Below are 15,233 nucleotides of genomic sequence, written 5' to 3' on the forward strand. Positions count from 1 at the left end.
AGTAAGAACATAAGCAATGCAAAGAGAGGTACTAAACATGAGCACAGTAAGAACATAAGCAATGCAAAGAGAGGTACTAAACATGAGCACAGTAAGAACATAAGCAATGCAAAGAGAGGTACTAAACATGAGCACAGTAAGAACATAAGCAATGCAAAGAGAGGTACTAAACATGAGCACAGTAAGAACATAAGCAATGCAAAGAGAGGTACTAAACATGAGCACAGTAAGAACATAAGCAATGCAAAGAGAGGTACTAAACATGAGCACAGTAAGAACATAAGCAATGCAAAGAGAGGTACTAAACATGAGCACAGTAAGAACATAAGCAATGCAAAGAGAGGTACTAAACATGAGCACAGTAAGAACATAAGCAATGCAAAGAGAGGTACTAAACATGAGCACAGTAAGAACATAAGCAATGCAAAGAGAGGTACTAAACATGAGCACAGTAAGAACACAGCAATGCAAAGTACTAAACATGAGCACAGTAAGAACATAAGCAATGCAAAGAGAAGTGCATCCCCAGCAATGAAAGCAAGAGAAAGGAAAGCCACTGCTTTTACTTTACTCTCTGCCTGTGTTACATAGAAAATAACAGCATCTCAGAGTTCAGTCCAAAGATCACTACAGTCCATGAAAAATACCTTGTCAGCTCCTATCATGAACTTCAGCTATGTTTTATTCAAGGTGTTTGTGCACTGAGCCCTGAAGAAGCAGAAAATCTACATAACTCTTCTGCTTTACTATCATTAAATGAGGATACAGATTTCCAGAGTAAGTTTTACTCCTAAACAGGCCTAAAGCAGATCTTCATCCAGGGTAAGATGCTGTACCTGGAATCTGGAGGAGAACTAGTCAAAGCAAGTTTGTGTTTTCTTAATAGGCATCTCACAAACACAACCCAAAACATCTTGAGATGCTCACAGAGAATGCAGGCTCGGTGCAGGAACATACCAGACTTTACTACTATGGGCAGAAGAAATTCTGCTCTTCTGAAACAGGTTGGGCCCAAATGTATCTGTTTAATATAAAACAAATTCTGCAGGCCTTGGAAAACTCACAGTGTTTTCTATTCTTCATTCAAAGAAACAAGAGGTCTCATGGCTCAGCTGAGTCTAGTGTCAATTCCCATTGGTCTTGTAGGTATTAAACCAAGTCCTAAACGACCTGAAAAATCTGAGCTGGTACTGGCAGTGGAGAGAACAGTGGCTTTGGCAAGTAGGAACTGTCTGTTTGGGTTTCCCTCATGTAAGCTTTGTTTCTAATCAATACAATTGACTACATTTAATATCTGTAGGCAGAAATTTATATGCTATGCTAATTAAGCATGAGAACTACTTCTGTTGAAGCTCAACTCACACGGGATCGTGGAATTAACCAGGCTGGAAGAGACCTCAAAGATCCTCCAGTCCAACCTAACACCCAGCCCTGGCCAATCAACCAGACCACGGCACTAAGTGCCTCATCCAGGCTTTGCTTGAACACCTCCAGGGATGGTGACTCCACCACCTCCCTGGGAAGCCCATTCCAATGCCAATCACTCTCTCTCTGAAGAACTTCCTCCTAACATCCCGAAGCTAGACTGAGGCTTTTACAATGCAATGTTTAAGACTTTTAATACCTGTTATGTTTCTAAATGTATCTTACTGGCTGCTAAATTAATTAAACAAAATACAATTCATATTAAAAGCTCCAACTATTTGATTCTTAGAATAGGCTGGGCACACAAATAGTTGAGAGATCAAGAATCTGCAGTTGCTTCTGGAACTGCAGGTCAAAACCGCTACCAGATCAAAGAGCTGGATTTCTGCAGCCTCCTGGTGGCTTGGAAGCAAAATAACTATTAATATTCATTTGTTTGTATAGAGAAATACATGAAGGCTTTTTAAACATGAAAGCATCAGTAAGAGGACAGGTTACACCTCAGCTGAAGGTATAAAACTGCTGTCAGTATTACAGCAGCCTTTACACATTAATTCCTTGCTTACAGCAGTTCTGCAGGTATTTTGTCTGTATAGATCAAATGGATTTACAGCACTACTGTAAGCAGTGCATTAGTTTGTTAAGCAGATGGGAGGTAAGCACTGCAAACCCAGTCATGAGCAATCAGGAGTCTGTGAGGCAAATTCTCTGCTTGCTATCAATTATTTACTTTGGAACAATTACTTTAGAAAATAATTGCTCTTGTATAGGTCTGCTGGGGTTTCAGTTTCTGAGGACTGAGTGAGATTCTAGTAGGATATTTAGCTGAAAATTACCTTAAAATGGTAAATATTCCTTCAACAGAGTGTAATTATGTCCTGCTAGGGTTCCCTTGCTGTTAGAAGTGGTCACTAAAGGAAGAGCAGCAAGAGCCACTGGGGCAGCCTTGCTTTTCCTTGTGCTGCTGCACAAGGGCAACGAGGCTGGTGAGAGGCCTCGAGCACAGCCCTACGAGGAGAGGCTGAGGGAGCTGGGATTGGTTAGCCTGGAGAAGAGGAGGCTCAGGGGTGACCTTATTGCTGTCTACAACTACCTGAAGGGTGGTTGTGGCCAGGAGGAGGTTGCTCTCTTCTCTCAGGTGGCCAGCACCAGAACGAGAGGACACAGCCTCAGGCTGCGCCAGGGGAGATTTAGGCTGGAGGTGAGGAGAAAGTTCTTCACTGAGAGAGTCATTGGACACTGGAATGGGCTGCCCGGGGAGGTGGTGGAGTCGCCGTCCCTGGAGCTGTTCAAGGCAGGATTGGACGTGGCACTTGGTGCCATGGTCTGGCCTTGAGCTCTGTGGTAAAGGGTTGGACTTGATGATCTATGAGGTCTCTTCCAACCTTGGTGATACTGTGATACTGTAATTTCACACAATGAGATGGACAGGAACTTGGTCAGGGTTTCTGTTGATAGTAGCAGGATGCCATACTTGGGTTTGCCCATCTACCTCTCCTGCTTTCTCACACTTGGTCAGGGTTTCTGTTGATAGTAGCAGAATGCCATACTTGGGTTTGCCCATTGACCTCTCCTGCTTTCTAACACTTGGTCAGGGTTTCTGTTGATAGTAGCAGGATGCCATACTTGGGTTTGCCCATCTACCTCTCCTGCTTTCTAACTAACACACTACACACTAAGGAGGGTGATGATGAGAGGGAAGAGAAGGTTGTGAGGACTTGATTGTTACTGTTCAGCTCTAGGCTGTTGCTGAAGCACCACAGTAAAGAAGAAAAGCATGAAAGAAGGGAAAGGAAATGTATTTCTTACACTGCAGTCTCATCACATCTAAGATACATCCAAATCTCCACAAATGGCATGAACAGAAGGGCACTATTTTAGGAAGAAATGGTATTGCATTGTGAGGCAAGGAGACAACCCAGGTGTCCTCCAGCAGCTCCTCCTGCTGTTTCTGTGCCTGCTGCCGTAGCTGTGAGTGGCACATCCCTGCAGTTACGTTTGCTTCACCCAGTAAACCAATGGCAGCCTGTCTCACCCTTTTCTCTAGGTTACCTGGCAGGCACTTGTTTCCAGTTCTCAGCTGCACAACTCCACTCTTGTTTGTGTTTGACAACCAGATGGTTGCCTGATCTAATGAAAAATGTTAAGATTATTCTGTGTGGCCAGCACCACAAATAAAAATTATAGAGGCCAACTATTTGCCAACCTACTTATGCCATCAGAGCAGACAAAACAGTTTCCACATGACATTTCCTTTCAAACACGGGTGCTGTGCTGCACTTTACAGAGGATAAATACAATCACCTGACAGGACATTTGAAAACCCTGATCTAATATAAAGATAATGATCCTGGCTGCTCTGTTTAATACTTTATATTGTGGTACAGCTTTTAATAAGATGGTAAATGCTGAATTATGCCATTTAGCAGACTGCAGAGCCTGAAAAAACCTCTATTTCCTAGAGGAGGAAATGACAACTGCAAGAGTGATTAAATGGGTTTGGCTTGCTGAGCTTCCTACTGCTTCTGTCCTTTCATTGTAAGTATTGTCCTTTTAAAGTGTTCCTAGGTATTACAGAAGCAAACCTATTTGTGCAGAACAATTGTTTTGCATGCCATCAGGAAAGCTGTTGTGTCCCACGTCTAGACTTTGGGTACAAATATCAGCTGAAACAGTGAGCCATGGCCACTCTGCACATCTCTTGCTTTGGTATCTCCTCTAGAGTTTCTTGTTCCCCACAAGAAATGTTACATAAACGCTGTTACAGAGATTACTGCCTGTAGAGGCAGAGGGAATCACTTGTGCAGAACTCTACACCTCTGTTGTACGTTTACCAGTGTGTTCTATCCAAACACTCCCAAACCTACAACAAAAAATCATTTAGTGGTCAGGTTGCACTGCAGACCTTGTCCAGTAATATAAACTATGGCTTCAAGTCTACCAGCTTCTTTTCAAACAAAGTAAATAGAAATACAGAGGCATGGCTGAGGCCAGAATGAGGTCTATATGTTACTGTGTTCATAAACTCATGGCTCCTGTTTTGTTTACATACCACAGGACCTGGTCTGCCAGTGAGTCCCATGGGACCAGGTGGACCCCTCATAGCGATCTGAGAAAACAAAGAGAAGAAAAGAGCAGTTAGCATGAAAAAGCCACCAGTCAGCATGCAAATTCCACACTAATACAACTCCATAACCTGTCAGAGAGTAGGCCCCATCGCTGACTCAGCTGTCAGTCAATAAGGAGAACTACTGTGGTAAGAGGGTGCTAAGAGCTCTTTACTTCCCATAGAATCACGGAATGTTAGGGGTTGGAAGGGACCTCCAGAGATCACCGAGTCCAGCCCCCTTGCTAAAAGCAGGATCACCTAGAGCAGTCGGAACAGGAATGCATCCAGGCAGATCTTGAAAGTCTCCAGAGAAGGGAATTCTGCACGATATAAACCAGAATCTTTTCTGTTTGCAGACTCCTTGCACTCACCCTAGCTTGCTGAAGAATAGCTTGTGCTTGAGCTTCCTGAGCCGAGATCATTGGGCCCTTCTCACCATCTCCACCAAAGCGGAACTGCAAGTGTCAGAACAAGAAAAGGATTCAGAACGTACCACAATAACCCAATCCAGTTGTTGCAACTGTGAAAGCCACTTCAGAGGCACAGGGGCTCAGGCTTTAGCTCATTCTACTGACTGCTGCACTGAGGCCACTGGATCCAGTATGAAGTCACTGATAACAGTTTAGAGTTGAAGTACAACTGCAATCCCTTTTAAGCCAACATTTTCTTGACTCTGTAAGATTCTGGTTTTCATTTTGTCAGTTTCAGAGTCTATTTTGGCCTCTAACTGCCTGCAAAACCTCATTAAAAATATGCATCAACATTAATTCTCTGTAGATTGGTAGCTACCCATGGAAAAGTGCAATTGGATTTCAGACAGACTTCATGTTGAAAAATACTTGGCATCTAAACTGAAAATTTAGGTGTCATTTCTGACAACGTCAAAGTTCATTACAGAATACAACATAAGTACTCATTCCTGCACTCCTGGGCTGTTGCTGCTCACCAAACTGCTTACAGAAGCTTTGCAATGCTGCAGAGGCACTAAGCTGCAAAAAGAAGCACAGCTTCTCAAAACTGTGGGCACAGGCACACTGGGTATCAAGGGCCACGGATCTTTTACTGCCCACAACAATTTGCTGCTCACCCAAGCCCAGAGCTGGTGTAGTAACTGAGGTGGTTCTCCTGCAGGCACATAAAAATGGACTTTTTTTGAGTGATGGAAAACTTATCACTCTAAATCCTCACAGATAAGGAGCATTTGATGACTTCTAAATCAGAACCATGAATTATGGAATCAAGCAGGTTGGAAGAGACCTCCAAGCTCATCCAGTCCAACCTAGCATCCAGCCCTAGCCAGTCAACTAGACCATGGCACTAAGTGCCTCATCCAGGCTTTTCTTGAAGATCTCCAGGGACAGTGCCTCCACCACCTCCCTGGGCAGCCCATTCCAATGCCAATCACTCTCTCTGACAACAACTTCCTCCTAACATCCAGCCTAGGCCTCCCCCAGCACAACTTGAGACTGTGTCCCCTTGTTCTGTTGATGGTTGCCTTCTACCATTTCAAAGGAGGTTTGTAGGGGAAAATCAATACTTCCAAAATACTTTTTAAAGCAAGAATACCCAAACTCATGGTCTTGCATGCACTGACAAGGGGAACCCATTGCAATGAATTTGAGCCCTAGATATGATGATGGAAGAGTCACATGTCCCACAAAAACTGCCTCCCATGTTACTTGGTGTATTGAATGCACCTCTATGATCAGGCAGTCTGCCACTGCTGGATTCAGTTCCAGCTGTGTACTCCTTTATGGCCTCAAGGATGGCTTTCAAGGCAGTGAGCAGGTCACCCATCATAAAAGGACAGTGGCTTCTTAGTGGGGTTTAAAAGCATGGAAAAGAAGTCTGGAGAGTGGTTAAACAACTAGGCTGGAATTTGGGAGACCTGAAGCCAGTGTCTGCTTCCTGAGACCCTTGACTTGGTGAGACTCATTTACATCTAAAACTGCAGTTAGTGAGGTTTGCCAAAGTGACTGCTAGGCTAAGTATTAGTTCTCTTACGACCTTTAATGGAGCAAGCTGAGAAGGCAGCTTTTTCCTCTGGTGGCACAGCAATTACAGATGGAAGAATGATTTGGGAAAAAGGACTCTGAGGGGCAGTGGCATTTTTCCATCAACTCATTATTGGCCAAGAAATATACATGTCACAGTCAGCTGTGACAGCAGAGCTTGGTGCAAGCATTGCTTATCAGTATCAACTGCCAGTGACTATTTCATCAAGAGAAATTAACTGCACAAACCCATCCTTTCCTCATCAATACCGATGGGATCCTGCCTCCCACAGCAGATACTGCAGCAACTACAGCTCCAGGGTTTTCACTTTGCTTAACTCAGCAAAGTGCTGCCCTTTCACTTACAGTTGGATTATCAATTCTCTGCAGTGGTAGTCGTTGTCGTATCATACACACTCATACACTCAGGAATAATGAATTCCATGCACAGAGTAACTTTTCATACCACAAAGCTGCAAGATACTTTAACAGCTTTGGGCTTGTTCCTCCACCTGCTGAAACAGATGGTGTTTTGCTTTGATTCCACTGGGAGCAAATCTGGCTCTGTGCATGTATTTCTATTCAAAGGATGCACTGACTTTTCAAAGAGGACTGAAGCTCAATTTTAAGCATGGAATGCTTAAAATCTTCCATGTCAAAAAGACTTGAAAGCACAGATGCCTGCAGGGAGTACACACACTTTGCACAACAGCAAACTCCTTGTTTAGGACATATAGTAACAAATAATAGATACTGTTGAAAACAGAAGGAGCATCTCAGTGACTGTAATACACTGATGTAGGCTCCAAACTGGCAGGCAGGCAGGAGCTAAAGCATATGTTCCCTTTGAGGGGGAAAAAAGCTACCATATGATCCTCAAATGCTTGCACCATACAAGAAACTGTCTATCAGCTCTTACTCCAAAGACAGAATCAGATCAGACAAAAGGAAACTACTACACACTTCTTACAACTTACCGGCAACATAAGCATGGTACCCGGGGGACCTGCTAAACCATCAGCACCAGGGAGACCAGGACGACCAGGTGGACCCTAAGAGAACAAAGGGAGGAGAAGAAAAAGGCAGCTGAATGACATACACCTCACAAACCCTTCCACTGGTGTGCATGATGCACTCAGAGGTTTAACATTCTTCTTGCAAATCGTTTGGGAATGTTCTTCATCATCAGTGAGGTGACTGAGAAGCGAATCTGGGGAACATACTCAGCAATAGGGCAGAAAGTTGATTTCTTTAGTTATTTTACTTACAGATTACATTTGCAAATGGAGTCTAGAGTAGCCACTGCAGAAGCTCTGCTCAGGATTTCACAGGATTTGCACTGTATTCCAGCATTTGGTTTCTCTGACACAGAGAACTAACACTATCAATCTCCTGTAAACCTTCTGAGCTGGCTTCATTTTCCAAGGCTAACAAAAGTTCTGCAGCCATGAGTTGAAATCTGTTCTTACAGATGAAGCTAGAGCCTTTATTTATGAAGTAAACCCACAAACTTGTCTAAAGACATTTAAGATTTAAAAGAAGATTTGTGATTTCATCAGGGCAGAATCCAACAGTAGAAATTTATATTGTCCTCATGAGTTTGTGTCCCTGGTTAGGGTGGATCCCTCCCCTGGTAGAATAAACTCACCTCAACACAGATTTTTTTTGCAAGTCAGGGAAAGATGAAATTGTATCTCTTATAGTGTAAGTATAAACAGTAGAAAGAGAAATAAATTATTAGAGAAAAAAAATAATAACCTTAAGGGAGATGGGGAAAGGTTCAAGAGGTGGTGAAGCAGCAGCAAAAGCAGCAGCAGCCAAAACAGGGGAATCATAGAATCATAGAATCAACCAGATTGGAAGAGAACTCCAAGCTCATCCAGTACAACCTAGCACCCAGCCTTAGCCAATCAACTAGACCATGGCCTAGCATCTGCACTGAAAAAAGGGGGCTGGGGGGTGCTGTAAGACCCACAACATAGAAATAATCAGAGTTGCACACTTCAGTTTCTTGAAGTTCTTTTGAACCAAGTAGAATCATAGAATCAACCAGGTTGGAAGAGACCTCCAGGATCATCCAGTCCAACCCTAGCACCCAGCCCTGGCCAATCAACTAGACCATGGCACTAAGTGCCTCATCCAGGCTTTTCTTGAGCACCTCCAGGGATGCTGACTCCATCACCTCCCTGGGCAGCCCATTCCATGCCAACCACTCTGTCTGTGAAGAACTTCCTCCTAACATCCAGCCTATACTTCCCCCGGCACAACTTGAGACTGTGTCTCCTTGTTCTGTTGCTGGTTGTCTGGGAGAAGAGACCAACCCCACCTGGCTACAGCCTCCCTTCAGGTAGTTGTAGACAGCAATGAGCTCTGCCCTGAGCCTCCTCTTCTGCAGGCTAAACAACCCCAGCTCCCCCAGCATCACTCATGGTCTAGTTGGTTAGGTAGGACTGGCTGATAGGTTGGACTGGATGATCTTGGAGGCAGGGAAAGAACAAGCTGTGCCTCTAGACATAAAGCTCTTGATGCTCCAATGAAATGATATTAAGTTATCCATTGTTGGCATTATAATGCCTATCCCTGGAATGTTCACCTCTCCTCTATGTCTGAGCTAGAAAATCAGCTCAAATGGCCACAGATTGGTAATTGACATCTGTAATTAATAATTTGTGCAACGCTTCTTGTTTTTAATAACAGGTGAAGTCTGCTGCATGACAGGAGCATGTTTAGTCAAGAATTTCCTTATGATGCATTCAGTAAGCAGTTAGTTAGGAAACTGAGGACTATCAGTGTTTAGTAGCAGTAATTATTCCTTTACAGTATGTGTTAGTTTGAGCCTAGTTGGGATGTTTTAGCGAGAGGAATTAGACTACAGGCTGTGAAAAGGAAACAGTGGTGATGTCTACTGCACTCATAGGCTTGCTGAGATATATAAAACCAAGAACATAAATGCAGATACAAGCACATAAAAATAGGTAATGGAGTTACTCCCTCAGGCTCTGGCTGCCTCCTCCTTTCCCTAACTTGCTGTCTAACTAATCCATCTGCTTCCTAACTCCCCAAGCCAATTCTCCAAACTCACCTTGAACGCAAGGCAAACTCTGGGATAAGGTAGAGGGGTGGAAAGGAGGTGGAAGGGTGGTTGGGAGCCCCTCCTGGGGGCTCTGGTTTCTGGGAGGGGTGCTATGTTTCTGTATTATTTTTTAACATGTATGTTTCTGTCAGTAGCTGTATATAGATTGTGAGTATCTGCTTGTGTATTGTGCTAAGCTGTAAATATAAAGCTTCATTCTTTAATTCCCAGCTCAGCTGAGTCTACTCTGGGTGATTTTATTAAGTGCAGTGGAGCAGGTAACACCCAAACCATCACACAGTAGGTTTAAATTCTTGTTTTTAAAGTTTAAATCACAAAATAGGTTCTTTAGTTCACTTAACAGTAAAGAAATATGGATGCTGACTTACTATCCAAGGTGAAGCACTGCTGGGATTTGGACATTATCTTATTATTCAGTGAAGCAATAGCAACTTCTCAGCATGTTGTATAGACAGAGCACAAGCATGCTAGACTCATCAGGAAAATATCACTCCTACAGCTCAAAGTGGGGGTTTTTTGGTAGCATATTTTCCTCAAATAAACACATTTAGTTTTGAAATGGTGTTAGCTGTGGCAGTAAGCACAGGTTGGTGAGAACATAAATAAACTAAATTAATAGCTTTCATTTCAATTATATTTATGACTGGATAGAGTTCTTATGCAGTATCTTATTTAATATGGCAAATAAATTCTGCCAAGATCTAAGTATTAGCTACCATTCACCATTGCAGTTCAGTCTAGTTTTGGGCTCCCCAGTTTAAGAGGGACAGGGATCTGCTGGAGAGGGTCCAGCGGAGGGCTACAAGGATGATGAGGGGACAGGAGGGCATGGCTAATGAGGAGAGGCTGAGGGACCTGGAGCTTTTTAGTCTGGAGAAGAGAAGACATAGAGGGGATTTGATAAATGTTTATAAGTATCTGAAGACTGGACAGGAGTGGGGGGACAGGCTCTGCTCACTGCTCCCTGGGATAGGACAAGGAGCAATGGGTGTAAATTGCAGCAAAAGAGGTTCTGCCTCAGCACAAGGGGGAACTTCTTTACTGTAAGGGTCACAGAGCACTGGAACAGGCTCCCCAGAGAGGTTGTGGGGTCTCCTTCTGTGGAGACTTTCCAGGCCTGTTTGGCTGTGTTCCTCTGTGATCTGTGTTAGGTAGTATTGTCTTACTCTGGCAGAGGGGTTGGACTCGATCATCTCCTTGCGTCCATCCCAATCCCTAATATCCTGTGAGCCTGTGATTTCCAGATGTACTGTGACTCTGCAGAGCTTGTTTTCTCTCTACCTCTACATACTATAGCTAAGGTCAGGTGATTTCTTTTAAATCCACGTGAACTGATGTACCTTTTGCTTTATTCTATTTTACAGTAATTAACATCCAACCAGAGAAATACAAACGGGAACTTAACTTCCTGTATTTACAGTCCATATTCCTGCCGCTCCGGAAATATTTGTCCAGATGCTCATTTCATTTGTTCAGCTGTGTAAATCAGTCCCAGTTACACTGAAATTTCTCAGCTTGTGTGTATGTATGTCAGAGCAGGATCTAACTTGCTCACTCTTGTAGAAAGCAGTGCAAGACATACCATGAATACTCAGCGTGATCTGTTCACCGACTTACCCTTTCACCAGGGTCACCTGGAGGACCAACAGGACCTTGTAGACCCGGGGGACCTGTAAGGCCCTGTGGAAAATAAAGGACATTATTATGCTGAATGCTTGCAGAGTTTTGGAACTCTTTTTTTTCTCTCTGGAAAACTTCATCCAACACATCTTTGGATCCAGTGTTTTGTCAGATGGCACGCTTCTCCTCCTTACAGAGATCAACATGCAAAGGTCTGAAATTCAAGCACACCCAGCTTGTAGAATGCTGTCACTCAAAAGTTGAGAGATGACTCTTTCTTATGCTCTTCAAAACAGGCTAATTTAAACATGTCATTTAGGAATTAGGATAACTATTAACTGTGTCACCTCATTAATGTCAAAACACAGTGCATAAATTAAATGCAATACAAGGAAACTGTGATTAGTCTACTTACAGCAGGTCCTCTTGGTCCTGGAGGTCCTTCAATAAGCATGCCCTAGGGGGGATGAAAAGAGATCATAAATCTGTCATGTCTTGGAGAGCTATACAGAAAATCTTTTTAGCTGAACTAAGATGATAACTTTCTCTTGACAAACTTTCCTGGGGATCTTGTCTCTACGGGTACTAGAACTGGAATGGGAGTTGTGTGGTTTTTCAAGCAAGAGACTTCTAGGCTGAAGGGATCTCACAGCACTCCCAGGCAACCAGCACCAGAACAAGGGGACACAGTCTCAAATTGTGCCAGGGGAGGTCTAGGCTGGATGTTAGGAAGAAGTTGTTGGCAGAGAGAGTGATTGGCATTGGAATGGGCTGCCCAGGAAGGTTGTAGAGTCGCCATCCCTGGAGGTGTTAAAGAAAAGCCTGGATGAGGCACTTAGTGCCATGGTCTGGTTGACTGGATAGGGCTGGGTGCTAGGTTGGACTGGCTGATCTTGGAGGTCTCTTCCAACCTGGCTGATTCTATGATTCTACTTGGTTCAAAAGAACTTAAAGAAACTGAAGTGTGCAACTCTGAATATTTCTATGTTGTGGGTCTTACAGCACCCTCTGGCCCCCTTTTTTCAGTGCAGATGCTAGGCCAAATTTCAGATCCCAGTAAAGTCTACAAATACACAGTCCTCACTTGCCTTAGGCTCTCTATGGGAAGGAGGACTGGAAAAGCAAGCTTGAAGTAAGCTGCAGTGAACAATGCTGGAGATTGGCAGTGATTATCTCTTTAGTATCATGGATGCAAACTAAACTGTTCTGCAGTGGTTTAAAAAAGACATGCATTTCTTGAGCTTCTCCAGGCTTTTCTTGAATGTCTCCAGAGATGGCAGCTCCACCACCTCCCTGGGCAGCCCATTCCAATGCCAATCACTCTCTCTGTGAAGAACTTCCTCCTAACATCCAGCCTAGACCTCCAGGGATGGGTTTGATTGTGTTAGCAGAGGTCAAACATGGAAGCATTTATTTAACCTCTCGGAGGGACTCCCTTGATCTTGCTGAAAGCTGTAATTAAAGTTACCTGTGCCTCAAGTGGAAGCTCTCTTTGTAGGGACAGCCAAGCAGTAGTTAGTAAATGGCCTGAAGAGCAAATCTAGGCTCTGTATCCCTCTTCTCAAATCAGCTGTCCTTAATGAGAGTGTGGTTAGTCCTTTGTGTAATCAAAAGCGAAGGCTGAACAGGCTACTCTCCTCATTTGATACCATCCACACTGTTTTCAGAGAGTATCACACAGTATCACAGTATCATCAGGGTTGGAAGAGATCTCACAGATCATCAAGTCCAACCCTTTACCACAGAGCTCAAGGCTAGACCATGGCACCAAGTGCCACATCCAATCCTGCCTTGAACTGCCCCAGGGACGGCGACTCCACCACCTCCCCGGGCAGCCCATTCCAGTGTCCAATGACTCTCTCAGTGAAGAACTTTCTCCTCACCTCAAGCCTAAATTTCCCCTGGCACAGCCTGAGGCTGTGTCCTCTTGTTCTGGTGCTGGCCATCTGAGAGAAGAGAGCAACCTCCTCCTGGCCACAACCATCCCTCAGGTAGTTGTAGACAGCAATAAGGTCCCCCCTGAGCCTCCTCTTCTCCAGGCTAACCAATCCCAGCTCCCTCAGCCTCTTCTCGTAGGGCTGTGCTCAAGGCCTCTCCCCAGCCTCGTCACCCTTCTCTGGACACGCTCAAGCACCTCAATGTCCCTCCTAAACTGGGGGGCCCAGAACTGAACACAGTACTCAAGGTGTGGTCTAACCAGTGCAGAGTACAGGCGCAGAATGACCTCCCTGCTCCTGCTGACCACACCATTCCTGACAGCATGGATAAGGTTCCTGCCATCCTATCATGGCCAACATGGTTTGCTCATGCTGCACCAATAGTATACATACATAGTGCTACAGAAAAATTCACCCACACCTATACTTACCGGTTCAATCACCGCTGGCTCTCCCTTTTGGCCTTTTTCTCCATAAGCCCCATGTCCAGTCACCTGGCCAATGGAAAACAGCCCCCAAAATGACAGTGAGTAGAAGGTCTAAAGATCTGGTACAATAAAGAACTGCAGCATGCTCTAACTGAAAGCTAAAGCTGGAACTGATTGGTGCTGTGAAAAACACATCAGCAGGCACAAACCATACCAATCAAAAACACTTAAAACATCAGAAATGCAAGATGTAAATCCCACATATTTTTTCCTAATTAGAAATCTGTAGTTATCCAGTAATTTGCATCCCATAAGTCACATCTGGATTTTGGATTTCTGTAGCTAAGTCACAAAGCTGTTTCTTCTCTTATTTAAATGGACATATTTGGGGCAATTAACAAGGGCTCTTCATGGCTTCCTGAGTTAAGTTAGTCTGATGTAAGCTGGAAGGAAAAATCCCTTTAAGCAAGCCTAAAGTGAGCTGGGAAAAAAAATCCCTTTGTCCCATCTGGACAGTACACTTCAAGCTCCTTTTCTGATTCTCTAAGCATTCACAGTATTGAAATTAGTCTTGAGAAGAGTCTGTGAGTTGATGAAATAAATGAGAAAGGAGTTAATGTGGCATTGCAAACATTAACTAATATTTCCTGGATACCTAGGTATGCCCCCTAATTACATGAATCATCATCCACTGCAAGACTCTGTTAGAATCAAGCCTATGGGAAGCTTGGGTTCAGGATGAAGAGAACAGAAGTAGCTAGAACAGGTCAGTAACCTATGCTTAAAGGCAGAGCATAGACTGATTCCACTTTCAGCCCAAAGAAACTGACTGTTAAAAGCAAACCCAACCAAAAATCTCTGAGACATGCACTTTTCTTCAGAAAGCTCTCTCTTAATTGCTAATATATCCACCAGAAATTCAACTCAGCTCTGATCAGATGCAAATTTGAAATGCTATGATTTTGGTTGATTGAGTCTGTATTTACACTACCTGGACATGTGAAAATGTTAGAATAATGTTAACAGGATTTCAAGATGAAATCTTTTGGAAACAACCCCCCCAAAGGCACAGTGTGCTAGTTTGAGCCTAGTTGAGATGTTCTGGTGAGTAGAATTAGATGATAGGCTGTGAAAGGGAATCAATGGTGATGGCTACTGCACTCATAGGCTTGCTGAGATGGATAAGAACAAGAACACAGACATAGATAAGGCAGTTGTTTGCTCTCCAGGCTTTGGGGCTGCACTTCTTCATTAACTCTGGTGAACAGCAGCTTAGCCAAGTGCTAACCCTGGGATAAGGACCTAGAATTGCCAGAGAGCTTTTGGATCACAGAATCCAAACCTCTCATGTTTAGGTAACAATGACAATGGCATTTCATCAGGCTTTACCTAAGCTAATGTTTTCCCCTTCATTAAACTTTCAATTCTGTTGGGATTAAATAAGTATTTGAAAGCAGTCCTTGGAAATTCTACAAGAGTAAACAACACTGTGTGCTAGTTTGAAGCTAGCTGGAGGATTCTGGTGAGAAGAATTAGATGATAGGCTGTGAATGGGGAAAAATGGTGATGTCTGCTTCACTCATAGGCTTGCTGAGATGGATAAAAACAACACCACAAACATAGATA

At 43.7% G+C, this 15,233-nt stretch overlaps 1 protein-coding gene across 2 annotated transcripts in view; it reads right to left on the bottom strand.

Moving 5' to 3' along the window:
- The window catches only part of COL11A1 (collagen type XI alpha 1 chain), a 172,414-nt gene that overhangs the window by 90,892 nt on the left and 66,289 nt on the right, over positions 1 to 15,233 (bottom strand). For both annotated transcript variants that reach the window (XM_064147071.1, XM_064147070.1), the window contains exons 9-14: positions 13,611 to 13,673; positions 11,658 to 11,699; positions 11,240 to 11,302; positions 7,506 to 7,580; positions 4,906 to 4,989; positions 4,478 to 4,534 (exon numbers count right to left, since the gene is read on the bottom strand). In XM_064147071.1, the coding sequence (XP_064003141.1) occupies positions 4,478 to 4,534; positions 4,906 to 4,989; positions 7,506 to 7,580; positions 11,240 to 11,302; positions 11,658 to 11,699; positions 13,611 to 13,673 (384 nt within the window). The remainder of the gene's footprint in view (positions 1 to 4,477; positions 4,535 to 4,905; positions 4,990 to 7,505; positions 7,581 to 11,239; positions 11,303 to 11,657; positions 11,700 to 13,610; positions 13,674 to 15,233) is intronic.

Source organism: Pogoniulus pusillus, chromosome 8, assembly GCF_015220805.1.
Source record: "Pogoniulus pusillus isolate bPogPus1 chromosome 8, bPogPus1.pri, whole genome shotgun sequence".
NCBI classification, from domain to species: domain Eukaryota; kingdom Metazoa; phylum Chordata; class Aves; order Piciformes; family Lybiidae; genus Pogoniulus; species Pogoniulus pusillus.